Source organism: Myotis yumanensis, unplaced genomic scaffold, assembly GCF_028538775.1.
Source record: "Myotis yumanensis isolate MYYU_CA2020_CCGP unplaced genomic scaffold, mMyoYum1.0.hap1 SCAF_4, whole genome shotgun sequence".
Lineage (NCBI taxonomy): Eukaryota > Metazoa > Chordata > Mammalia > Chiroptera > Vespertilionidae > Myotis > Myotis yumanensis.
The window spans coordinates 88,546,048-88,573,495 of NW_027223755.1; the positions used below are offsets into that span (position 1 = coordinate 88,546,048).

Genomic DNA, 27,448 nt, shown 5'->3' on the forward strand with positions numbered 1-27,448 from the left:
GGAGATGAAGTGATTAGGAACCAGATGGAGGTGATGGTTGTACACCATTGAGCATGTACTAAAAGCCACTGGATCAAACAATTGGTTAATTTTATGGTCAGTGAATTTTACCTCAATTAAAAAAAAAAAGATCCTGGTTCTGTCACTTACTGGCTACATCATTGTGGTCAGGTTTCTTAACATCTCTGTGCCTTAGTTTCCCCATCTGAAAAATGGGGATACCAAAAGTATACTTCCTGGGGTTCCTGTGAGGACTATGTAAAATATTTAGAAAAATGCCAGGGAGGTATTAAGTGCTATATATGCACTTGCTATATATGGTTGGCTATTGACGAAGGAATTCTGTGACCCACTCAAAACCCCCCGAGCCAACTAAAGGAATGCAAAGTAAGGGAGAGGCTGACGTCTGAGTATCTGTACCAGGTAACTTAATTTCAAATCCTAGGGTAACATGTTAATTATTATCAAAAATTTGGCTTTCTTGCAAAGTTTCCTGGAAGTTCTGTTTCAACACTAACCTTTTTACACTTTCTCACACAGAAGTTTTGTTTGGGAAATGAAATTTAAGACAAAACTTGAGTTAAAGGCCTCTGTGGCAGGTCTAGTACATAGTAGGTACAAAGCAAATGTTTGTTGGATGTGGGTGAGCCTCGCCTGATCAGTCCCATGCAAACGCTGGTCTCTGGAGCATCGCGGGGAAGCTGGGCCACCTGCTTCCTGTCTATGAGCTGGCGCTTCCTGGCGAGGCTCCACAGAACCACTCTGAGCTCCGGGCCGGGTGGTATCTCAGGACAGTGTTTAGGTCCACAGTTAAGTGTAACGTAAATGTCCATATGGTGGGCCCAGGTGGGTTAGATCTTGTTGCCATGGACCCCCATGAGGCAGAATAGTAGGCCCTGGGTTCAGCTGAAAATTTAAATACGATTTCCCCTGCCACACACATACACACACACACACACACACACACACGCACACATGTACATACACCACAGACAGCATGTGAGCCCTGGAGGGGCCAAGGACACACTGAGCCCTCCTCCCTTTGCACTGGACTTAGCCCCAAGACACGGGTCCTGGTTAAGGTGGACAGTGTTACCACTGGCCCCAACTAAGCAACAGTGCAGACCGCTTCTTGTTTCATGCCTTCCTGTGGCCCATGTAACTAACGCATGCTAGAGCAATTTTCTGCCTTACTGAGTAGAATATATTGAATAAAAGCATGTCCTCTGATGATTCAAGACCTCACAGGGTCTCCGTGTTTGAAAATATCCTGTTTCATCCATGCACCGATACAGCACCAGCTCCAACCACAGCCCGCGTGGGCCAGGCAGGCTGGTCAACCCCAGAGCGTTCACAAATGAGTTGCTTCTGTCCTGTTTTCCCTTGAAACATTGGCCTTTACAGCCTAACACTGCTTTTCCCACTGTTGAAAGAGATGTGAATTCAAGAAATATTTCATCAGTCTTTTCACGATGAATGGAAATCCAAAAGCAATGCAGTTGATGAGTGAGCCCAGCCTGTGGTGCCCACACTATCCCATCATTACACTAGGAACAGCCCGTGTCTACCAAGCACTTTCTATATGTCAGGCACCGTGTTAAGCCCTTGACATGCAACATTTCCTTTCATCATCCTAACCTCCCTATGAGACAGGCACTGAGACTGTGCCGTTTCTCAGGTGGACAAGCGGAGAGTCAGAAAGCTAAAGCAGCCTTTGCTGAGCCGGTGGTGCATACAGTCTATAGCCGGGCTGCATCCGGGGCCTACACAGGCTGGTGGCCAGCGAGTGTTCACCCCCTAAAAGAAGTCTGGTCCCCCAGGCAGAGCTGGGCAGCGGCATGGGGAGGCTACATCAAATCACAAACAGCTCGGAGTAGCCACAGCGAGCAGGCTCTGCCCTTGGCTACCCCAAGTTTTCAGAGCCATCAGAAGCTTTTGGGGCACTCCCGCCTTTGGAGAAGGCTCCTACGTTTGCTCACCCTTCCTGGGATGGAAGAAGTCGTAGTTTGGGAAGCTACAGATGGAGTGGCAGATGGGAAGTGAAGGCCTATCAGAGTTGCCCAGGATAAAACCATTCATCTGCAAAATTCATATGTTTTTGTGTGGGGCGACTTTGTGAAAACAACAGCAAGAGGAAGCAGCAGTGCCTGATGCATGACGTGCCTCTGGCCACCAGGCTGGCAAAGCACAGTGGACAGAAGAAACCGGGTGGGGGGGAGAGGGGTGGGCGGGCACTGAAATGAGAGCAGAGAAAGACAGAGCGACAGAGACACAGAGGCCCAGAGCGTGAAGCTAAAAAGCTAGAAATAAGATGACTCTCTTCCCCAAACCCCCAAATAGGTGGGGCACATGGTCCAAGGAAGGATTTCTGGACCCCTCAGATATGAGGCTCAGCCTTACAACGAAACTGACTGTGGACATTGACTGGGTACTTTCTAAGTGCCAACACTCTGCTGGTTGCATTGCTACAACCTGATCTCACAAAGACTGAATTTACCTCTGATGGTTTTAGTTCTGCCAGTGAAGTGGCAGAACTCAGACTCAAACCTTGGCCACCTGCTGAGAGTTGGAGCACTCCTCTTGGATGCTGAAATGCTAGAAATTCCAATATCCGGGCAGAGCAGACTTGGTTAAGGGGTCATGGTTGGTTATGGCTTCAACTTGCAAGTCAACACAAAGCCTCTAGGGGGCAGTCTCAAGACCTGGCATGAGTCTCCTGGGAAGGGCCAGGGGCCTGGGCATACCTAACTGATCTCAAGAGGTCTCTGAGGCCGAGTTCCGCCGCATGACCTAGGCTGAAATGACCTCTGGGGCCTCCACGGGAGGCCTGGAAGAAAGTGTGGGAATCTTGATCCTCGCTAGTCAGACTCGGGGACAATAGGAGACCTTTACTCATGCGATTTCCTGCTGCCAGGTGGTGCAATCACATCCCTGCCCAACCTGGAGCTTGAGGAGTGGCTGTGCTCTCTAGGCAGCCTGGGGCCATCCTGCCACTCTGGGCCAGCTGACTTCCCCAGGGACCAACCTCAAGCAGAAAGAATAACAACCTCAGAGCCAGACAGAACTGGTTCTAATCCGCAGCCTGCCACGTATTCTTTACATGACCTTGGGCCTCAGCTTGCCCTTCAATAAAACAGGTTTGCTTTGAGGGCTGACGGAAGCACCTCCCACATCAGCTGCTCTACAGCAGCAGGTTAGGGTATTTCTGAACTCAGTCCTTCCTTGGAAGATGGAGGAGAATGTTCTAACTCACCTTGCCCTCTATCTCTCTTACCTCTCCTCGTTCTTTTATTGCACTCTGTTTAAATTTCTCTAATGCATCTAGTTCACCTCTGACCCAAGTCTTATCCGGGCTGTCCTTTCTCTCAGGAACTGGAGAGTGATTCTGTCCCTGGGGAAACAGCAACTGGAGATGTCTGTGGATGTCACAGTGCCTGGGGGTGGGGAGCACTACCAGCATCTGGTAGGTGGGGCCAGGGATGCTGCTCAACACCCTATAGTGCCCAGGACAGCCCCTCAGCATGGAAGGCTCCAGCCTGTTACACTAATAGTGCTTAGGTTAGGAAATCCTAGTCTAGAATGATCTTTCCTTCTCATTTGTTTGCCAATTTTTTGTGTGTGTGTGTGTGTGTGTTTTTTAATGCTCACCTGAGGATATGTTTATTGATTTTGGAGAGAGAGGAAGGGAGAAAGAGCGCAAGAGAGAAACATCAATGGGTTGCCTCCTGCATTTGCCCCAACCAGGAATCGAACCTGAAGCCCTTTGGTGTATGGGACAATGCTCTAACCAACCGAGCCACCTGGTCAGGGCTCACAGTCCCTCCTTATCCCCAGGTCTCAACTCAAAACTGCACATTCCGAGGCCTTTCTGACGTCCTGATTTTGCCCCTCTTGCGCTCAGACCATCTGCAGCTTCCTCTTGATAGCCCTGTCACACCTTGAATGACGCCTCTCTTACAGGATTAGCTAATTCCTTCTAGGGTACCACCAGGTAGGGGCTGTGGGGCTTTTATTCACTAAATGCCCAAATAATGCCTAGCATGGTAGTTGCTTAATAAATCTTTGTGGAATGAATGTTTGAATAAATAAGAAATTAGGAAAAACCTGCCAGTGATGTTTTAAAATCACCTTTTTTTTTTTTTTTAAATTCTGCTATCCTACAAACAAAACAAAATAACCCCCATCATTCTTCCTAGGTTCAAAGGTGTCAGGTGCATTTTGCCTAAACTGAGCAAAGACTGTGCCTTCCCCAGATCTCCTTCAGAGTCCAGGGTCCCCTGGCAGACCATGGGATGCCACCAAGCCCAGAACTAAAGGAAGGGCACTTTAAATAGACACTTCCATGCCTGTGTCTCATCTAGATCCTCACTCAAAACCCAAACTCCTGGGCATATGTGGCCTCGATATTTAATGACTTAGGAATGACTGTTTAATATTTTAGATGTGATAATCATATTGATGTTATGTTCAAAGAGAGATGTATACTGAAATATTTACAGATACGATTTGATGATGCCTTGGAAATGGTTCACGGGGGGCGGGGGAGGTGGGGGGAGAGACATGAGCACAGACATTACCAGACTGTCACGAATTGATTATAGTTGAAACTGGGCAACGTATAAGTAGGGGTTCATTATATTAGTCTCGGCACTCTTGTGCACATTTGAAAATTGCCCTGATAGAAGTGTGTGTGAGTTCTTTAAAGATCCCTTCATTTCTGGGACTGCTGTTCAGTGCCCTCATGGCATCCGAGGGAGGAAGACCCTCTGCTTCACACACTGTCCCCCTCCCTGTCCACTCACTTCTGCCTCTCAGCCTCCTCAATAAATCAGGATGGAAGACACGGCCGAGCAAAGAGCTGCCGTCTGGATAGGAAATAGACCTCATTTTCTTGCCTTTCTCCTTTACAAGCTCTCTGGAGGGGTTTTCTTTGCTTATGGTCTATTTTACAGAGCAGATCACTGTTTGTGCACAGGGGCCTTCCTCGTGGCATCTCCGCTACCTCGGAGCTGCAGACTGTGGGCTGCTCTATCTGCCCCACACGACTGCGGCCAAGCAGGCTGCAGGCTGAGTGGGAAGACGGAGAGAAGCTCAAACTCCGTAGTTTCACGTGAAATTTCCCAATTTAAAAATGTAGACAATCAATTTGTTTGTTAAAATTAGGTCGGAGCCAAAAAATAAAATCCAAGATACCCATGGTCCTTGAATAGCCCAAAGACACCCACACGTCTGTGACTGTGCCTGAACTGTTGTATCGGACCTCCCTTCCTCCTCCCTGCTCCTTCTGGTTTAACTCTGATGTCACACCTTGTCTTCCTCTGCTCAAATCATACCAGTGGGTCCCGTCTTGCTTGAGTGACAGCCAAATTCTAGAATCTCTACAGTCTCGCCCCAAGTTGCTCTCTGATCTTCTGTCTCTTACTACCCTATGCCTCACTTAGTCTGTCCCAGCCACACTGAGCCCCGTTGTTCCTTCCACACACCAGGTGTGTTCCCGCCCCAGGGCTCAGCACTGCTGTTCCTGGACCACTTTCCCTGCCCCAGTGACTCACTCCTCCTTCCTCTTCCATTCTTCTCGGTGAGGACCGTCCTGTCACGATGGTTAAAATTACAACTCGCCCCTGCATCCTCTCAGCTTTGTTTTCCCATGCACCATTTGACTTATTTTGTTTGTTATTTGTCTCCCCAACTGGACTGAAAACTCCATGTGGGGAAGGGTGACAGTCCCTTTAGTTTCCTCAAACAGAGCGGGAAAACTGTGTACTCAACAAATATCTGTTGAATGAATGAACGAACGAGTGAATGTGCAAATGATGCTCAGGCCCAGGGTGGATCCCATGCTGAGGGATCTGTGAAGACAGCGCATGAGCGTACACGCTGCTCTGCACAGGAGGCAAAACGCTAAGACCAGGGAGGACGGGAGGGAGCGGGACCTCGGCGCAGGCTGCTGGGGCCCAGGGCCGCCTTACCTGATGGGGTAGTCGGCTGCGCTGAGGTTGATGAAGAAGTCCCAGGGCCAGTCGGTCATCTCCAGCAGGTCCCGCATGCTCTGCAGGTATGTGGCCAGGAGGCTGGCGCCGCCCCAGATGGTGGCCATCCGCCAGGGGGTGACGCGGACATTGCTGTACTGCCGGGCGAACTGGAGCACTTGGCGGTGCAGGTAGTTGGAGCGCTTTTTCCCAGGAGAGAAAAGGGTGACATTTAGCAGCCCAGAAAACACCCAGACGTGCCCCTTGTCCCCTCTCTGTCCCTTTCCTTCTAGGGGTCAGGGTTCCTGAACTTTGCCCAGTAGATGGTTCAGGCTGGGAGCATCTTTCTATATGGTTATTCGAACATTTATTATTGTTTAAATTTTACTTTAGCTATTTTAAATGCAGATTCCCTGGCCCCATCCTCTGACCTACGGTTCACTAGGAGCCTAGGGCTCTGCATTTTTATACAGACGGAAGCATGTGGTCTGAGGATAGCAAGCTGTGAAATACGGCTGTATCGAAGCCTGAGGAGTGCTGTGAGGAGTGGAATGTCTCCATCACCCTCTCACAGGCCTGCTAGAAGCAGATCCTTTGCCTCTTGAGTCAGGACATAATCATGTCACGTTCCAGGCTAAGAGAAAATCCCTGGGACAAGAGAGTTCAAGGGTCAGCAAGCCTGCTGCGGGGTTTTATCAATAAAGTTTTATTGGGACACAGCCACACACATTCATCATTCGTTTATGTATTGTTTATGGCTGCTTTCATACAATGGCAGAGCTGAGTAGCTGCAATAGAGAGGGTATGGGCTTTAAGCCTAAAATCTTTATATATGGCCCTTCATAGGGAAAGTGTGCCCACTCCTGGGATAGCTCCCCTCACAGAGAGGCAGGCAGTGTACTGAGCAGTGGGACAGTGAGGAAAAGAGGGAAGAAAACCAGTATTTATAGAGACTGTCACACACACACACACACACACACACACACACACACACACACACATTTTAGGAGAGGTAGCTGCTCAGCCTACTAGCCTTCCCTGAAAGGGAAGCTGGCTTGAAGAGGGGCAGAGGGACGCACAGAGAAAGGCCAGCAGGAGGCGCCTGGATAGGGGTCTCACCTTGTCCACATGGATGTAGTAGAAGTGGTCTTTGTGGTAGATGGCCTTGAACATGCGCTGCAGCTGCCGGGAGGCACGGCCGTGAACCACCAGGACGAAAGCGATCCGGACCGGGTTGGCCAGCATATACTCCACGGAGTCCTCGTCCCACTGGACGTTCTTGTTGGCTTTGCCTGAGGAAAACCCGAAAGATCACAGAGGTGGGTGAGGGTCAGAAGTTCCCGTTGGGGGCAGGTTCTCTGATGCTTCATCTTGGGGACTGTTGGAGGGGCACCGTAGTCACATTGAGCCCTGAAACCTGATTCAGCATAACCAAGCATGTTCTGGACCCTTATGCTCTCCTGGTACAACAGGAGTGGGGGACCTTGAGGTGCTTAAGTCACAATTTCCATCCCCGAGAAGCTTTAAAGAGCTGATGGAGACACAGGTACACATATTAAACTATCGAACAGGAGGAGATAAGAGGCATAAGAGGTGCATCTCTGAACCACTGAGGAGGCGAAGTTAACTCTGAGTTAGAAAACGTAAGATACCTGTGCTGCTTTTGCCCATTCAAGTCTATTCTCCTGTTTCCTCCAAAAGCATCCATTCAAAAAAATGGTGGTGAGAACAGATAACAGGAGATCTACCCTCTTAGCACAATTTTAAGAGCTCTGTATAGTCTTGTTGATTGCAAGCACGATGCTGTACAGAAGATCTTTAGAACTTATTCCTCTTGCAAAGCAAAAAGTCTCATCTGGTATTTTGAGAGGCCTCACCCCCCTCCTCCATTCTTAGTCCAAGTGGATGGGGAGGACCTCCCTCCATTATCAAGGTCAGGGGCGTTCACAGAGCTTTGGCCTGGCCAGTTCAAACATTGCATCTCCCTGGCCATAGTCTGTATGATGCAGAGGTGAGCATGTGGCCCAACCAAGCTAATTAGCCCCAAACACAGAATTCTACACTTTAGTTGAGACAACTACATAAGAGATGTTCATTTTTTGTTGTACACACAACTGGGAGATTCTAAGAGCTCTTTTGTCCCCACATGGAGGTTGCCTGACAGGGAGCAACACAGAAGCAGCATTGCCGAGGGAGGGAGAGGGCTAGAGCCTAAGGACCCGCTGGAGCTCCTAGATCAACCCCGTGGGAGATCAGCCACCGTCAGTCATATCCTAGTTTTCTTTGCAAGCCTGGATCCTACACCAGACCCACCTGGGTAAATGGTTTCAGATATATATATTTTTTATCCCAGAAGCAGCTCAAAGAGGCTGTTTCCCCCTCCTTTCCCCTGCAAACACACCAGGGGCAAGGTTGCAAGGAGAAACACTGGCTTAGTTCATTGCAATTCCAGCTAGAGTTCTCTCGGCTTTCTTCGGCCTGATTTCCTTTGAGTCTAACCTGATTTCTTGTGGGTTCGAGGTTAATGGGACCAGAACATTGTCAGGGTATTAGCTGCATGTGTCCCAGAATGTCAACTGGGAAAGCCGAGAACTGGGAGTGTGTAGCCTGGAGGTCAGAAGACTGGGGGCCTGTTCGCTGTTGCTGGAAAGCTGAATGGCTGCCAAATGAACAAGGCACCTTCTACCTTGTTCCAGGGGACAGGAAGAGATGGACATGACTAATGTCCAAGTCGCATGGCCCAGCCTCCACACCTACGTGATCTGCCTCCTGCAGACCTGGTGCCTTGACTGGCCGGCCCTACTACTTACCTCGCCTCCGGGCCCTTTTCTATCTTTACTTGAGGCATCTGCCTCAGCACCTTTTCATGGGCTATTCTTGCTACTGGAACACCCTTCCCTTAGATCTTTATTTATTTTATTTATTTTTTAAAGGGGAGAATGATGATTTTTATTTTAATTTTTATTTTAATATTTTATTGATTTTTTTACAGAGAGGAAGGGAGAGGGATAGAGAGTTAGAAACATCGATGAGAGAAAAACATTGATCAGCTGCCTCCTGCACACTCCCTACTGGGGATGTGCCCGCAACCCAGGTACATGCCCTTGACTGGAATCGAACCTGGGACCCTTGAGTCCGCAGGCTGACGCTCTATCCACTGAGCCAAACCGGTTAGGGCTCCCTTAGATCTTTACCTGGCTGCATCTTCTTGTCCTCAGTTCACCGATCAATAAAAGGCCACCTCATCCCACCCCAGCCACATTATTCTCTTTCACTGCACACTATTTCAATTTTCTGCATAGCATTTAGCACTGTCTGAAATTGTTTATTCATCTACTTGTTTATTATTTAAGTATTCCACTAGAACATGAACTCCAAGAGATGAGGGACTATTTAGTCTTGTTTGTCATTAAATATAGAACACTATGGCACACCACGTTCTTGGTGGAAAAAAGAAGTTACAGGAGGTACATTTGGTTCAGTGCCATAGTAATAGCAATAGAGTTTACTGAGCACCGATCAGCCCTGGCCATTCGTTATTTCATGTAATCCTCATAACAACCCTGCTAGATGATATTATTTCCATTTTGCAAATGTGGAAACCACAGCTTAGAAAGGCCAAGGGATTTATTTGTTCAAGGTCACACTGCTTTAATTAGTTCAGCTGAGATTCAAACCCAGGTCTGTTTTTAAAGCCTATGCCCTTACCCACTAATATACACTACATTACCATACCCAGAATTTGGGAAAGTTTACAATTCTGCTTGTTAGTTAATGAAAATACCTTTGAGTTACTGCAGGTAAATAGGCATTTGAGGACTATCAGAGGCACTGCAGGGAGGATTGTTGTATCGTGTGAAAAGCTGACTCTAGTCATCATCACAGACACATGTTTTCATCCATCCATCCATCCATCCATCCATCCATCCACCAACCCATCCATCCATCCAGTCACCTATCCATCCATCCAAATCTAACCAATCACCCAGAAACCATTCAACAACCCATCTAGCAAAGCATTCAACAGCTTATTATAAAAAAATGCCAACCATCTATTCATCCATCCATCCAACCACCCATCACCTTTAAAACCAATCATCCATCCATCCATCCACCCACTCATCCAGCATGCTCAAAGCAAATCATCCGTGAATCTACTCTTCAACCATCTAACTATCAACTCGTTGATCCATGCCATTTTAACTTAGCCTATACCACATGCCAAGGTCTGTGCTAGGTACTAGAAAAAGAAACTTTTCTTGGGGGAAGGGGAATCCTTGCTTTTGAGGAGCTCTCAGCCAACTTGGGAAAACAGAAGGCAATGCTCAATTGTTTTATGATAGAAGTGTGTTCAGGCTGCTCTTGGAGGGAAGAAGTGAACAGTCTGTGTGCAGGGACAGAGGAGACCTCAGAGAGTTTAGTCCAAAGCTTCGGAGCCCATTTCTTCATGCCCTCTGGATGAGTCCTAAGGTCTCATGATCCTGAGGATAATTATCCTTGTGGCTCTGGTTGAAGACAGAATGGGCAGCAACCAGGGGGGTGTTTTCACCACCCTCTAATCTTCTCTCCAAGCCAATCTCAAGGCACAGGGCTTTTGTGGTGATCACTGGGGGGAGGGGGGGTTGAGGGGGAAAGTCTGCCTGGAGGGATCATGTGCCTTTAAACACTCATACAACAATCCATCCAATCCATCCATCCATCCATCCATCCATCCAATCAACCATGAAGTATCCTTAAAACCTCCCACCTGCCAGCCCTGGACAAGGCCTGGAGAACAAAAACATGTCGAACATGAGCCTGCTTTCACAGATGTATTATGAATGGATTAAGGAATGTGAGAATCCAAAGTGAAAAGATAACATATGAGAAAAGCTTATATTCTCTCCCCAAGACCGCAGCCCAAAGGCCGTGTACTGGCCTTGGCCACACTGGGCGTGACCTCTCCTTGCCTCCCTTGGGGACTCTTTATCAAACCAAAGGAGGGACACTTAAAAGCAACAGCTACTTGTGCCACTTTTTTCCACCTGGATTTCACTGGGTGATTTTTCAAAGGTCTCACCGTGGTCCACCACACTGTATTTCATAGAAAGTGCACTCTGTAGGGGCTCCTGCTGGACTCAGATGACACTGCTCATCCCTGCCCCAAGGTCTCTGGGTAACAATGAATCTGGTGTTCTTAGCAACTGAGACTCATAGGGCCTCTGGGATCAGCCTGTGTTCTCTCCAACTATGATGTCTCTTGCCATGACTAGTTTTTTCTTATTTCAGAGAGAGGAAAGGAGAGGGAGAGAGAGATAGAAACATCAGTGATGAGAGAGAATCATTGATCAGCTGCCTCCTGCATGCCCCACACTGGAATCGAGCCTGCAACCCGGGTATGTGCCCTGACCAGGAATTGAACCATGACTTCCTGGTTCATGGGTCGATGCTCAACCAGTGAGCCACACTGGCCGGGCCCTTGCCATACTTGTTGAGTGAGCGAATGAACAAGTGGGTGGATGAATGCATCCTGGGGAAGAGGGCTGCTCTGGTCCAGAGGGGCTGACCTCGCCTGTGGGCCTGCTGTACTCCAGCCTGTGCCAGAGGCTCTGCGTCAGTTGCTACTGGGCTTTGGATGGAAGGAACTGCCATGTTCTGAGGCTTAGAGAGAGGTTGGAGCTTTTGTTCCGGTCACACAGTGAGCGAGGCCAGAGGTGGGAGTGAAAGCTGGGAGTGGCTGAGCCCAGCAATGGCCTTGCTACCTCCAGCCTATCCTCTCCTGAAGCAAAGAGCAGGGAGATGGGAGGACCGGTGTGAAGATTCCGTGCTGGTCTTTAGAGGAACTTGCATGTTGATGTTGAGGGGAGCCTTTTGTACTGTCTCTTTAGGGTTTTAGAATGTGGGGGAGGTGCACAGATGGACAGACACAGACATGGATGCTTCCCTCTGGAGGGGGAGGGAGCCCTGGGAAATCCAACACTCCCACTCAGCCTCCTCCATTCAAATAAAGTCCCTGTGACCAGGCGGCTGGCCTGGGGAGCAGCAAAGACAAGGGGGAATAACACCCAGAGTTCTTCTGGAGGACAGCTATTTTGGGGATTAGGGTAGGTGGAAAGGAGCAAAAATATCCAATATCTCCTTTCTTGAGACACACACACAGAGGGACAGATGGAGATGGTGATGAGAGGCAGAGAGAGAGAGGGGGGGGGGGGGGAGAGAGAGAGAGAGAGAGAGAGAGAGAGAGAGAGAGAGAGAGGGAGAAACAGCGGCAAAAGACAGATAGATAGAAAAAGAGAGATGATGGACGGATAGACAGATGATAGCAAGTGAGCAGGGATAGAGAAAGGCCACACACACATTGAGAACAAACCATGGAGACCTGAGGAGAGAAAGCCCTCCCCCTTACTCCCACATATGGAGAGAGAAACATATAGAGACCTAAACAGAAACCCTGAGAAAGGAAGACATATGCAGGCATAAATAGAGACAAACATATAATCAGACACACACAGAGACAGGAAGAGGCAGAGGGGCAGCCACACTGAAAAAGCTGGATCTATCCAACCTCAAAACATTGCAGCTGTCCTTAAAAGCAAAGGCACACCAGAGTCCCAGGATCTCAGAATTAAACAATGTCCCCAGACCTAAGCCTGCCTGCCCTGCCCCGTCTGTTCTGTCCTTTACACACCTGCCCCTACCCTCTCCCCTGGCCAGCTTCTGTCCTCTCAAGAGGCCAGGGCTGGAGGAAGAAGTCCGGGCTCAGAGAGGTGAAGCAACTTGCCCAGGGACCCGCCAAACGTGGTGGGACATCCTCAGGTTGGCTCCAGAACTCTAACTTCAATCGCTCCCATACTAGCACACAGTAGGACCTCAACACAGTTTACTGAATAAACAAGGGAGTGAAGGAGTGAGTTTTCTGCCCCACCTTGCAGCAGGGTGTGGGCGGGGTGCCATTTAAGGGGCCGAGGCTGCCACATGGCTCCCTTCGCCAATTGCCAATAACCAGCTTCCTATTTTTGCTCCACATCCCTGGCTCCTGTAACGACCTTTCCGGCAAGCTGCTCTGACACAGGGGAGCTGGAGGCGACAATAAACCACACCGCAGCCGTGGGCCTCCCCCACACCCTGGCCACCATTTCCGGGACTGTGGCCCTGAAAAGCACGCGGCCTCCTACACGAGGAGTGAGATCGGCAATGGGTTGTGGCAAGATTCCAGCAAGGCGGGAGCCGGGGAAATGGACTCTCGTCCTGCTGGAGGCAGCAGGAGCTGGCACATTGTCAGAGGCGAGGTGGCAACAAGTACCACAGTTTTAAATATGCATTCCCCTTGACCCAGTAACTCCACCCCTAAGAATCTAAGCGAAGGGAAGGAGAAGGCATATATGGAAGTCTCTATGTACAAGACGTCATTTTGTTCATCTATTCATTCATTCTGTGTCTATGTCCTATCACAGCAAACACAACAGAGTCCTTTCCTGAACGCTGCTTAGTCTAGTGGAGTAGAAAACGAATACAAAAGTAAGCAAACAGAGAATACGATTGCAGTTAGTGAAAAAGGCGATGGAGAGAAAGAAACATAGCATGTAAAGGGATGGGTTCATTTGGCGACGGTGGCCATTGGAGGGTGATGTGAAGTGGAGACACTTGAGCAAGCTCTGAATGAAGTGAGGGCATGAGTCATGTAATTATTAGGGCTGGCGGAGGATTCGGGGTACCAGGCATAGCAAGTGCAAAGGTCCTGGGGCTTTGACCTCAATAGTACTTATAATGGTCCCAAAGAGGAATCAACCAAAAGCTCCTATTAATACTTGATACAGAACTTGTCTATAACATAGCAAGCAAAAGAGAAGTCCTAAAATGTAATCCCTAACAATTTAAAAGACATGCTCTCAAATGTTAACAGAGGTTCATATAGTGGCAGGACAGTTTTTGTGTCTTCTTTATACTTTTCTGCATTATCTGCATTTTGTAAAATGGATTACTTTTATAATGAGACATAGCCATAAAGGTGACACTTATCGGCAATTCTAATACCAGCTGCTGATTGAGAGCCTACCATGTGCTAAGTAATTTCTGTGTGTGATTGTTTTTGCTTCTATCCAAACCTCTATGAGAAAAGAATTATCATCATCCCATTATGTTAGGGAAGATCTGAAGCTCAGAGAAGTCCCAGCGAGAAGGAGGCTGGGAATGGAGTGAGCCTGTGACGTCGGAGCCCTGTCAATGCCACTGTCAGTGCTGAATGCGACTGTCCTCGTTTCAAAAGGAGAAAACTCTGTCCCGAGGAGAAGCGTGTCAGTTGACTTCCATCTGCAGGACAAAACGCAATGACGTGTGGTCAGAGCTATGAGTGCTGTTACAGACTGAAACCCAAACGCTGCCCAGCTCCTAAAAAAACTACGAATTTAAAAATATAATCAGGTTCCTGTGGCTCAAAACAGAAAATAAGTGGAAGAATCAGAGTGATTAGAGGCAGCAGGAGACGCTGACTTCAGACAAATGTGAAAAGCCAGGTTTGTGGGGGAGAGTTTATTTCTGCGAGGCAGGTGCGAGGGCCAAGGACAGGGAGTCACGGAGAGCTGCGCCAGTGACCAGCTGTGCCACTTTAGGCCTGTGACCCAAACTCTGAATTCCACAGTAGTCCTGGGTCCAGCAGGAACCATGTAATTCTTGGGCTCCAAAGACGTGGTGAAGGTGAAGGCGCTTTGCAAGGGTCAATGTGAAGCTGGCAACAGCGATGTCTGTGATACTTTGTAGGAACATGATCCAGGAGGAGAAAGCGCGATGCAAGGGTTAAGATCATGGCCTCTGGTTAGGCAGATCTGTGTCAGCTTGGGTCGGTTACACAAGCTCTCCAAGCCCCAGTGTTATTATCTGTAAAATCAGTATTATATCATCACAGAATCTGCCTCACACAGACATTTATTCCCTGTAAATGTCATTGCATTTTGGGTCCAGTACTGAGCACAGCACGGCCTGCAGTAATGCTCAATAAACAAGATCGATCTATCTGTCTGTCTATCTATCTATCTATCTATCTGTCTTCAACATCATCATCATCATCATCATCATCATCGTGAGAGTCATCATTTCTATTTGGCTGTTCATCCTCAGTGATTAGGTCAGGTTTGATTGAACCACTGGGTCCAGCTATGGGGTTCCACCCCTCGGCTGCACCAGCTCCCAGGGCCTGCACAGGCTGGGGCTGCAGCTTCCGATAAACCCCCACACTGGAATCTCCCTCAGACCACAATTAATAACTCATGGAAAGCGAAGGAGCAGCTTGACTGGAATAGTTATTCCACCACCAAAACCCTCGGTTCTATTTATACTCCAAAGGGCCTCTTGCGGCTGTGGGGAGGGGAGCTTTCTGACCTGGCTCCAGATGAGAGGGCTGGTTGGGTCTTAGGAAGGGAGAGAAGTGGAAACAATATTGTGTGCAAATGAGGCTCGGGTCAGAAGCCCGAGCTGGTGCCACCAGCTCACCGCCCGCAGGGAACACGCTGCGCTGGGATTCCAGACGGGTGCCCCGCTCTGGCTTTCCACTGTGGGGACTTTGGAAAGATACTAGGATCGTCGGTTCTTCATCTATAAAGTGGATGATCATGTAGTAATTCTAGTTTTATTTTTTTTTAATTTAATACATTTTTTATTGATTTCAGAAAGGAAGGGAGAGGGAGAGAGAGAGAGAGAAACACCAATGATGAGAGAGAATCATTGATCAGCTGCCTCCTACACACCCCACACTGGGGATAGAGCCCGCAACGTAGGCATGTGCCCTGACCGGGAATGGAACCATGACCTCCTGGTTCACAGGTCAACGCTCAACCACAGAGCCACGCCAGCGGGGCTAGTTTTATTTTTAAGGAGCCTCCATACCAATCTCATAGTGGCTGCACCATGTTGATCATAGCGCTGAACACCGAGGACAGGGTGCTGGGTGAAATAAACCAGAGTGACAAATAATGCATGAATCCACTCAGATGAGAGATCTGAAATGGCGAAAGTCATAGAATCAGAGTGGGATAGTGGTTGCCAGGGGATGAGGGGTAGAGGAAGTGAGGAACTGTGATTACTGGGTATAAAGTGTCAGGCAAGCAAGACTATGAAGACAGAGGGATCTGCTGCATAGCATCACCTGAGCCAGCCACACTGAGCACTCAGACTGTGTACAGAGGGCGGATCTCAGGTTAAGTGTCCTAACCAAAGTGCAATGACATTTACAAGGAATAGCGAGGGACGAACCATTCATCCCTGACCTCAGTGGGCTGTGTGGTGAGTCCTGATTGTGAAGGGAACACAGTTTCACACAGGCGGCAGGCACGGTGCAGGGGAGTGGGATTCGTGTCAGGTTCCAGGTTCTCTGTCAGACTTGACTGGAGGTGCCTTTTTCCCACGGGGAAATTTCTTTTTTTGTTGTTTTGTTAATCCTCACCCAAGGATATATATTTTATATATTAGAAGCCTGTTGCACGAAGATTCACGCAATAGGCCTTCCTTCCCCTGGCTGCTGGCACCAGGTTTTCCTCCGGCACCCAGGACCCAGGCCTTTGGTCCAGCTGCAGCAGAGAAGCCAAGCCTCTTCAGTCTTCGCTCGGTGCCTGCGTATGCAAATTAGCCGCCATCTTTGTTGGGTTAATTTGCATAAACATCCTGATTGGCTGGTGGGCATAGTGGAGTGACACCAATTTGCATGTTTCTCTTTTATTAGTGTAGATATATATATACTTTCCCTATTGATTTTTTAAGGGAGAGAGGAAGAGAGAGAGAGAGAGAGGGAGAGAAACACTGATTTGACAAAGACACATCAATTGGTTGCCTCCTGCACGCACCTCAACCAGGTTGGGGATTGAACTTACAACCCAGGTATGTGCCCTTGACTGGGAATTGAACCCTCAACCCTTCAGTGCATGGGTCGATGCTCTAACCACTGAACAATGTGGGCCAGGGCCCCACTGGGAAATTTCAAGGCAGATTTTTGGTGATTAGAACTTGGGAGATCCCAGTGCCCAGAAAGAAGCTCCTACTCTCCACGGGTTCATCAAAGGTGGCATAGTATGGTGGGACAGCACAAAAGGTCACAAGTCTGGGTTCAAACCCTGCTCCTGCTGTGAACCAGCTGTGGGACCCTGGGCGAGTCATTTCCTTCCCTGCATACTCTTACAGAGCAATGATGATGTCTAAGGCCAGCCGAGCACTTATTATGCCCTAAGCACTATGCATGCAAGGTTTCATTATTTCATTTTCCTAAGATCTCAGGTGGCAGGTACCATGATGATAAATCCCATCTCACCGTGGCTGGGAGGTGCTGAGTAACTGATGAATACCTGCTCTCTCTATAGAGGGCCCAAAAGAGATAAACACTTCAGTCAGCTGGACTCCAAGACCCATGTTTTGTCTTATGAGATGAAGGAGTTGAAATTTCCAGTCTGAGATTCTAACATGACCATGGAGTTAGCAGCGCTGCACTGAAAACTGTCCTCCCTTTGAGAGGGCTGTTTTTCTTCCTTCCCTCCCTGCCTTCCTTCCTTTCTTTTATTCAGCTTTATTGAGGTATCCTATATAATAAAAGCCTAATATGCAAGTTGTCCCCTCGACCAGGGGGCAGGGCCAGCCAGCCAACTGCCTGCAGCCCCTCCCCCCGGCCAGCCCTTGCCGGGCAGGCGGCAGCAGCGGATGGCTGGGGGAAGGGAGGCCCCGACCAGCATCTGGCAGCCACTAGGAACCCCACCCGTGCACAAATTTCATGCACTGGGCCTCTAGTGATTGACATAAAATCGGAAGATATTTGTTGTGGCGACTTGACAGCTGTGTACATTGTAAAAGGATTCCCCCATTCATCTAATTCATTAGCACATCCAACACCTCTCATATCTACCTTTTTTTGGGGTGGGGGGTTCGGTGAGAACATTTAAGTTCTACACTCTCAGCAAATTTCAATTATACAACACCATGTCATCAACTATAGTCACCATGTTTTACATTAGATCCTCAGACCTTATTCATCTTATAGCTGAGAGTTTGTACTCTTTTATTGACCTCTCCCTATTCCCCACCCCAGGCCCCAGACCCTGGCAACCACTTTTCTACCCTCTGTTTTATGAGCCTGACTTTCTTTCTTTTTAAATCCCATATATAAGTGAAAACCATGCAGTTTTGTCTTTCCCTGACTTATCTCTCATAGCATAGTGCCCCCAGGCCCAGTCATGTTGTCACAAGTGGCAGGATGTCCTTCCTCAGGGCTGAATATACTCCCCTGTTTGTATGAACCACATCAGGCTGCGTCCCTTGATGTCTGTGGTTCCCCATGAGCCAAGGTTTTATCTCTCCCAGGAAGCCGTCCTGGCCCCCAGCCTGGCACTGAGCTGAGCTCAGAGGACAGGCCTCAGTGAGTGAATGATTTCTCACTGACAGATTAAGTCAGAGAGCTTGGTCCAAGTTCAGGCCCTGGAGGCTGAGTGGAAGATTCAGGCCCCAGCTGTTTAACTTGATGGTCTCCACTCAACCAACGAACCAGATGGGGGGCTGGGTCCCACTTTTCCTTGAGGCCTCGGGGGCAGCTTGAGGACCCCGCTCAGGAGCACCCACCCTCCCCGGGAGGAGCCTGGCGGGTGCCCAGCCGTCCTCCAGCATCAGGGCTGCTGCTAACTCAGGGCCTTCCCGTCACCTCCAGCCCAACTTAATGAGAAGTGAGAAGATGATCAAGCAGAGATGGTGGAGTTGGGAGAGGAAGCGATGAGAGCACACAGTTCCAAGGACAGAGCTGGCCAGGCCGCCACCCTCTGGGTCTCAGGGGAAACGACTACCTTTGGTGAAGACCTCCCTGACCCCCTTCCCCATTCCTTCTTGTGGTCCTGCCCCTTCATCCCCCATGGGCCTTCCAAGCATCCTGCACTTCTTTTTGTAAAAAATGCTGGTCAAATACACAGACCAAAAAATGTACCCTCTTCTCTATTTTCAAGTGTACAGTTCCATAATGTTAAGTAAATTCACATGTTCTGCAACCATCTACCACCATCCATTTCCAGAATGTTTTCATCTGGAAGCATTAAACAGCACCTTCCCATTCTCCCTCCTCCTAGCCCCTGGCAACTACCACTGTACCTCCTATCTCTATGAACCTGGCCACTCTAGAGACCTCAAAGAAATGGGATCGTGTAATATTTGTTCTTTTGTGACTGGTTTCTTTCTCAGCACAATGCTTTCGGGGCTCAACCATGTTGCAGTAGGTGGCAGGATTTCCTTTCATTTTAAGGCTAAATAATATTCCCCTGTATGTACACCCTACCTTTCCTCTGCCCATTCATCTGTTGGTGGATAGTGGGGTTGCTTCCACTTTTTGGCTCTTGCGAAGAATGCTGCTATGAACATGTGTGCAAATATCTCCTTGAGGCCCTGCTTTCAAATCTTTGGGGTGTGGACCCAGAAGTGGAATTGCTGGATCCTAACTATGTTTCTTTTAATAATTCATCTTGAGAAACCCATCCTACACTTCTTAACACTCCGGTGTGGGGTGAATTTCCCGCCAAAATATAAGATGGCGCGGGCAATTATTTAGGTTTCCCGCGCAAAATCAGGGATTTTTATGATACCTATTACCCCAATGGGTATGAAACGGTTCGCATACGCAGGTAGGTATCTTTGTGAACGGCAAACAAACAAATATTTGGTAATACGCAGTTACAATCGGCCCGAGTTTACACATTTCCCGCACGCCACCGCAAATCTATATGAACCGAGTTAAGACGGCTCCCGCGGAGTACGCGCAATTCACGCGAGCCGACTTAACTCGTTTCCCCCACTCCAAGTGTTAACTCAGCCATTCCTTGTGGGAGCTCAGCCTGGGTCTGCATCCTGGACTCACCATTGGCTCACAGGTCACTTGGCTAATCTGTGCCTCAGTTTCCTCATGTAAAAGAGAGCTATTCTCCGAGGGATGCTGTAAGGACCAAAAGCTATAACTTAGTCAACATATGGCGATTCAGCTCCACAGAGTGGAGGAGTCAGTTGTTGAGCCGACGCAGTGTGACTCTGAGCCTCACTCACTGCACTGCAACCTGTTCACTGTTCCCACGGCTGAGGAGGGTGGCCCTGACCTTGAGAGTTCCAGAGCTGGGGTGCACACACATGATGTCGGAGCTCCCCAGTGGAAGGTTCCTGTGGCCCACAGACAGCAACTGGCACCGAGTCAGAGTGGGACAACGATTCCCTTTTCAGCTCTCATCCAGTCCTTGTGGTTCAGCCCACCCAGCAAGTCTCCAGTCGGTGCACACAAACATGTCCTCAATAGTGCTTGCTCACTGGACTTCTTTTTCCAACAGAGATCTGCCCACAAAACTGGCACCTTTGGCAGGCAACAGGAGAACCATCCAGCAGTGAACACCACTGTTTTGATTTCGCTGATTCATTCGCATAGTTGCTGTCTCTTTAGGGCAAGTGACAGGAAGATTTCCACATACGGTAGTATTGCGGAATTACTTTAAAAATAAAACTGACTTAAGTAAAAATGCAAGTGAGTAGATTACAATGAAAACGTGAGAATAATAGGGCAGGTGGAATGCGGATATTGCAAAATCGTGAAGATGGGAGAAGTGCAAGGGCAGCTAGGAGAATATTAATTAGACGCCACAAGCTTGCTTCCCAACTGGGATGTGCTGAGTCTGTTAAACAAATGAGGGCAGGTGAAGGCCAGGTTCAGAGGGATGCCTACGCAGCCCCATATGCCTTGGGAGAACTCGTGGGTACAATGTCTGCTTTCCTGATTTCAGGGGTCTTTGCTTCAGAGTGTTTTGTTGGGAATTTTCTGGGGTAGGCTCTGGGGGGCCTGCTGGAGAGAGAGCGCGAGCTAGGGTTCTACTGAGAAAAACTGCTTTTCATTTTTCACTCCAATTTGTCCATCACATAACATTTAAGATGTTTTTCCACAGGCTCTTTACCTCTCATATCAACACTATACAAGGAAGTTACCTCCATTTCAGAGTAAATGTTCCAGGCTCAGAGAGGGAAAGGAACTTACCCAAGGTCACAGAGCCAGGAGGAGTGGAAGAGATTAGGGTACAAACAGACCTCATTTAAACGCCATGCTCCATGAGGAGACCTCCCTGTCTCTACTCAGGCTCCTGCTGCCACGCTCACTTCTAGCCAAAGCATCACCTTCCCCAAGTGGCTTCTAAACCACTGTCTACTCCAGATGGGGGTTTTCAATCTCAGCACCATCGCTGTCTGGGGCCAGATAATTCTTTGTTGTGGGAAGTGAGGGCTGCCTTGCACACTGTAGGAGGTTTAGTCGCATCCCTGGCCCCTACCCTCAACACCCTCCCCGAAATATCTGCATTCACTGACAAACAGGCCCTGGGAAGAGGGGCAAAACCACTCCGAGTTGAGAAGCACTGCTCTAGAACAGGAGTTCTCAAAATGTGGTCTCTGACCGGCAACGTGAGTCACACCCATGTCAGACATGCAAATTTCAGTTCCCCACCAGACCTTCTCAATCAGAAACTTTGGGGCTGGGGGATGGGCACTCTGTGGTTTAACAAGCCCTCCAGTGATTCTGATGCTAGCTAATATTTGAATACCGCTGGGATAGGCCAATAATTCTTAACCCTAGCTGCACATCAGAATCACCTGAGCATCTATAAAAAACAAAAAACAAACAAACAAAAAAACCCCCACAAGCCTGGATGGTGTGGTTCAGTGGTTGAGCATCGACCCATGAACCAAAGGGGTCACCAGTTCGATTCCCAGTCAGGGCACAGGCCAGGTTGCAGGCTCAATTCCCAGCAGGAGGTGGCCAATAGATGTTTCTTTCTCATCGATGTTTCTATCTCTCTCTCCCTCTCTCCCTTCCTCTCTCTAAAAATCAATAAAAATATATTAAACAAAACCATGCCTTGGCTCCACCCCAAGAAATTCTAATTTAATTATTTGGGTGGGTGCCGGTCTTGGCAATTTTTTAAAGCTCCCCAAGCGATCCCGTGTGCAGTCAGGGCTGAGAACCACATTCTGGATGCCTTCTTTTCTTTCCAGCCACCACTTTAAAAAATGCATCTCTCAAGGTGGAGTTTTACCCAAATCCATCTCTGGGTGCCGCGTTAAGTCCTCACGGCCTCCTGCTCCGCCAGAGACCGAAGGCTAGCTCACTGGTTATTTTTCTCCCACTCTTGAGAAAATGTCTCCCTCCACCCCCGACCAAGCACTCAGGAAATTTTCCTGCTCACTGATTTTTCTCCCCTCATTCAAGTCTGGAGTTATTAAACCACAGCCCATGGCTGAAGCGTCTTATTGATTTTATTGTCGAAAGCCCTGGGATATTCTAATGATGTACTGCTCAATAAATGGAAACTGGTGGGATAGATATTGATGGCGTATGGTACGTTTCGCCGCAATTCACTGGGTCCCAGTCACTTTGCCTGTTACACATCATCTGTGGAAACGCTGTGCTTTGGCCTGCAAGCTCTTGTCCTCCTGCTGCTGTTACCTTTCCCGGGCATCAAGGGCGAAAGAGCTACTTCTGTGTGCCAGGCCCCGGGTGAGGGTTTTCAAATGGACATTGTGTCACTTAGTTCTTACAGCTGACCTTTGAGGGAGCTATGGTGATCATTCCCATTTTACAGACAAGGAAGTTAAGACGCAGATCTGACCAGCTAATACACCCCGGAACTGGGATTCAAATCTTCCTTCCTCATAAATTGAGGGTTTTTAACCCCCATTGTGGTATGAATTTCTGCGTCTCTTCCCCACATTCATATGTTGAAAACCTAATTCCCAAGGCAATGCTATTAGGAGGTGGGACCTCTGGGAGGTGATTAGGTCATGAGGATGGAGCCCTCATGAATGGAATTAGTGCCCTTACAAAAGAGGCCTCAGAGTGCTCCCTTCCTTTTCTGTCAAGCAGGATACAGGGAGAAGGTACAAGCAGATCCAGTGTCTGGTGAGGGCCTGCTTCCTGGTTCTGATGAGGTCCAGCAGACACTGATATGTTGGTGCCTTGCTCTTGGACTTCCAGCCTCCAGAACTGTGAGAACTGAATTTCTGTTCTTTATAAGCTACCCAGTCTGTGGCATTTTGTCATAGCAGCCTGGACAAACTGAGACAACCCCCAAGCTAACCCGTGCAGGGGACCAACAGCTCCTATTTACCTGAGCAACCTTTCCAATGCTTTCAGTACAGATTAATATTGCACACATTTCTCCCCTGGCAGACAGCCACCTTGTGTTTCTCTCGCAGCGTTTCTCTTCAGGGACTACTGGCATTTGGGGAGAGAAAATTCTTCATTGGGTGGGGCTGTCCCATGCATTCAGGACATTTAATATCTCTAGTCCCCAAAATAGCCCTTTCCCCTGCCGGAAGCCAATTCCAGCATGTCAGCAAGGGCTGACTCATCTAGAGTGGCTGAAGGGCATTTCCCCAAATCTGAAAAGATGCATTAAATTGATACCTTGCTGCCAGACAGCTCAGGGCATCTTAATCTACATATTATTGCCTCCTACTGGCCAAACACCTAAACAGCCAGAGGTATTTCCTCAAATCTGACAATGGACTGTGTATACAAAACCTGACCCTTTGATGTGTATATCTCTGCCTCACCTCAGGACAATTTGTGTTAATAAAAAGCATGGGGTCCTGAGATGAGGAGAACTTAGTTTCTTTAGCGAGGCTCCTCTGACCCCCAATGCCTTTCAAAATTATGTTAGCACTCTGGACTCTTACTTAAGTTACACACAGCCTTCTCCAGATTGCTGAACCCTTCTAGTTGCTGGAACAAGAACCCCGGCATTCCCTTTTACATTTCCCAATGCCCCTGAGGGGATCAATATGGCTGTTGCTTGAGAGGTACTCATCTCATTGGGAGGCAGGAAGTTTCCTGCCAAGATGGCCTACTTCATTTTTTTGCAACATGGGTAGTCACCCATGGAAAGGCAGTATGGCAAGTGGAGAGAATACTGGCTTTGAAATGCAAGATCTGGGTTTAAACCATAGCTCCTCCTCCTCACTCACTAACTCTGTGAGTTTGGACAAGCTATATATATCACCTCTCTAAGATCCTAGTTTCTCATCAGTAAAATGAGGGCAATTATTGGTCCCTAACTCATAGGGAAGAATCCATGGAATCAGTTGCTCAGAAAAGTCCTGAGCACAGAGAGTGGCTCTGAACCTGGGGCGATCTTGTCCTTCCTGCCACCCATCGATGGTGGAGATGTGCTCTTTCCAAATTCCTGATCCACAGAATCCATGAGCATCACACCATGTCGTGTTCTATGCCACTACGTTTGGAGGGGCTTGTGACTCAGGAGTAGTAACTGGAGTGGGCACTACGCCAGGCAGGCACCATCAGGGAGTGGGTAACAAACTAATGTACATGCCACAGACAGCCTTGGCTTACGAGGCACAGACTCTCTGGACGGGGAAGACAAGCCATAAACGCATGAACATTTCTAAGACGATTTCCATGACATGGAGAAAATGCAGTGGTGGCCATCATTACTAGTCCCTTAAATAATGACAGGCGAGTGACTCATTTTCTATCTCTTCTCCCCTTTCCAGCCTTATTTCTCACTGCGGAATGCTAGTTAACCTTTCCATGAAGCTACGATGAGGCTTAATGTCATCAAACCCCTGCTTCTGTCCCTGACTATGCTGGGGTAGCCTTTCCTTTTCCAAAGATACTAACTGCTACCAACTGGATTGTGCCCCCACCCAAATACCTATAACGAAGCCCGAATCCCCATGTGACTACATTGGAGACAGGCCTTTAGGGTGGTGATTAGGTTAGATGAGGTCATAAGGGTAGAGACCTAGTCTGATGGGGTTGACGCCCTTAGAAGAAGAGACCCAGAGAGCCTTCTCTCTCTGCCATGTGAGGACACGGCGACAAGGTGGCCATCTGCAAACAGGATGAGAACTCCTACCAGATCCCAACCAGATGGCACCCTGATCTTAGACATCCAGGCTCCCAAACTGTGAAAAAATAAATAATTGTTGTGGAACACACCTAACCTGTAGTAGTTTGTTATGACAGCCTGAGCTGACTAATACACTACAACTACCCTAGTTGGTTAAGAGATACTTTCCTGCCCTAACCGTTTGGCTCAGCGGATAGAGCGTCGGCCTGCGGACTCAAGGGTCCCAGGTTCGATTCCGGCCAAGGGCATGTATCTTGGTTGCGGGCACATACCCAGTAGGGAGTGTGCAGGAGGCAGCTGATCGATGTTTCTCTCTCATCGATGTTTCTAACTCTCTATCCCTCTCCTTTCCTCTCTGTAAAAAATCAATAAAATATATTTTTTTTAAAAAAGAGATACATTCCTTGAGGTAAGCTCTACAGGCTGGGAGATGAAACAGGGGCAGTAAATGAGGGGACATACAGGAGGGCCAGTGTGGATGAAGCACAGAAACCAAGAAGTAGCATCGGGGGGCATGGAGACAGAAAACCAGCCACAGGGGCCCCACGCAGGGTCTTGGGCACATTGTAAAGAACTGCAATGGAAGGGAACGACCAGCTGTCACCCTAGGACTGTTGCTGAGCGTTGAGGGGTGGATTGCAGGCAGGGCACATTTTGAAAGTGGCAGGTGGAAGGGTGTGAGAGGCCTGGCTCCACAGTGCAGAGGGGAGGTTGGGTAGGAAGCAAGGAGCCCCCTGCACCCTCCAGTCTGTGGCTTGGGGTGTTGACACCTGCTTCATGCTCCACCTTTTGACCCTGAGGCTGCTGTTTGCAAGTCCTCCTAAGAGTCTTCCCGTCACTTGGACATTTTCATCTCTGTCCTCCTTTCTCCTCTTCTGAAGGTACTCTCGGGCTCAATAAATACGGCCGTGGAAAAGCGCAGACTCATCTATTCCTATTACAAATGGAGCCGCCTGAGGAGCAAACAACTCTTATTTACTTCTCAGGGTAGGCTTTTGACAACAGGTTTATTTTCCCCAACTCTCCAAGGACTAGGAGAGTAACACTCTAAAGTTAACAGTACATTAATTAGCGCCGAATTGGTTGGAATTTTCCTAATAAAAGTCCTCATCGTAATCACATTACGGGCCATTAACGCTGTCTCTTGATCATAAACCATAAATATGTTCTGCAGGTGCCTTCTTTTTAAAAAACAGACATTTCCGCAAATTGTTAGCCATTTGTCACGTTAACGCTGTCACGTCACAAACGCAGACAGGAGTAATTACAAAGGCTCGCGTTTCTGCCAGTATACTCTGCACTGGTCACTGGCCAAGCCCTGTCCACGCATCATCTCGTTTCGTTCTTGCAGCAAATGTATGAGGTGAGTGCTGCTATCAACCCCCATTTTACAGGTGGGGAAACTGAGCCACTGAGGGAGGGGTAGTTTTCCCAGTGCCAAGCTCCTAGGAAGTAATGGAGCTGAAATTAGAGTGCAGGCAACCCGATTCCAGAACACTGCCACCCTGCCTCCTGAGAAGCCAGCACCTTCTGAGTTTCTAAGCAGAGTGGTCCTCTTGGCCGACCCATTGCTAACGAGCTGTCCAGTTTATTTCAACAGCAACGACAGCAACTGCCAATCCAATACAACAATCGGGTTTGCTCCTAGAGGGCAGGACTTACGGTTTTCTTTACTTCTCCCTCCCCAGGGCCTAGCCAAATGCCCAGTGACAATGCCAGGAGCACTGGGTCACCCTGAAAGACAGCGACAGGGGCCCCATGCAGGGTCTTGGGCACATTCCTGTTGAAGGAGGAAACAGATATGGAAACACACAGGCAAGAGGGCTCATGGCCATGGGTAACAGGGAGCGTCTCAGGTGTCCTTGGACTTGTGCTGGATCCATGCCCTGCAATGGTGAGACCTGGCCAGGGGGCTACGGTACCAGACAGCAGATCGCAGCACAGGAGCTGCAATTTCTAGGATGAAACCAAGGAGAAGCTCACTTTTAATCACATTTGGCTTCACTTCTGTGCCTGTTCTGGGAGTTTGAGTTTTCTGTCTACGTGGATAAGACGTACTCATTGTAGAAAATTCAACGTACAGAATATGAAAAAGGTAGAAAAAAGAGAAAAACCCCTTGAATATTATAGTATCTAGCTATCACTATCATTAAAATTTATAGTGAACGTTTCCCAAATGTTTTTATAGGCACATATAATATAGAATCATATACATTCTGCTGCCATATGCATTCATTTTCAGCAATATACCCATGACGTCTTTTCCATGTCAATGAATACAGGTATTCTTTCTTTCCTTCACAGATATTCACTGAACTTCCATTATGAGCAGATAACCTGATAGATGCTGGGGATGCATAGAACAAGGCATATTGAATTTGTCTTCAGGGAGCTTGTAGTCTGATGGGAGGAGAGTGGGGAGAACAGACAAACATCTATATTAACACTTGGATTGCGGGAAACGAGTTAAGTCGGCTCTCGTGAATTGCGCGTACTCCGCGGGAGCCGTCTTAACTCGGTTCATATAGATTTGCGGTGGAGTGCGGGAAACGTGTAAACTCGGGCCGATTGTAACTGCGTATTACCAAATATTTGTTT

The 27,448-nt window shown here is 48.4% G+C and overlaps 1 protein-coding gene across 1 annotated transcript in view; it reads right to left on the reverse strand.

Moving 5' to 3' along the window:
* Positions 1-27,448, reverse strand: part of XYLT1 (xylosyltransferase 1) — a 309,211-nt gene that overhangs the window by 68,599 nt on the left and 213,164 nt on the right. Inside the window, exons 4-5 of the mRNA XM_070412915.1 lie at positions 7,089-7,261; positions 5,970-6,172 (exon numbers count right to left, since the gene is read on the reverse strand). Coding sequence (XP_070269016.1) covers positions 5,970-6,172; positions 7,089-7,261 — 376 coding nt within the window. The remainder of the gene's footprint in view (positions 1-5,969; positions 6,173-7,088; positions 7,262-27,448) is intronic.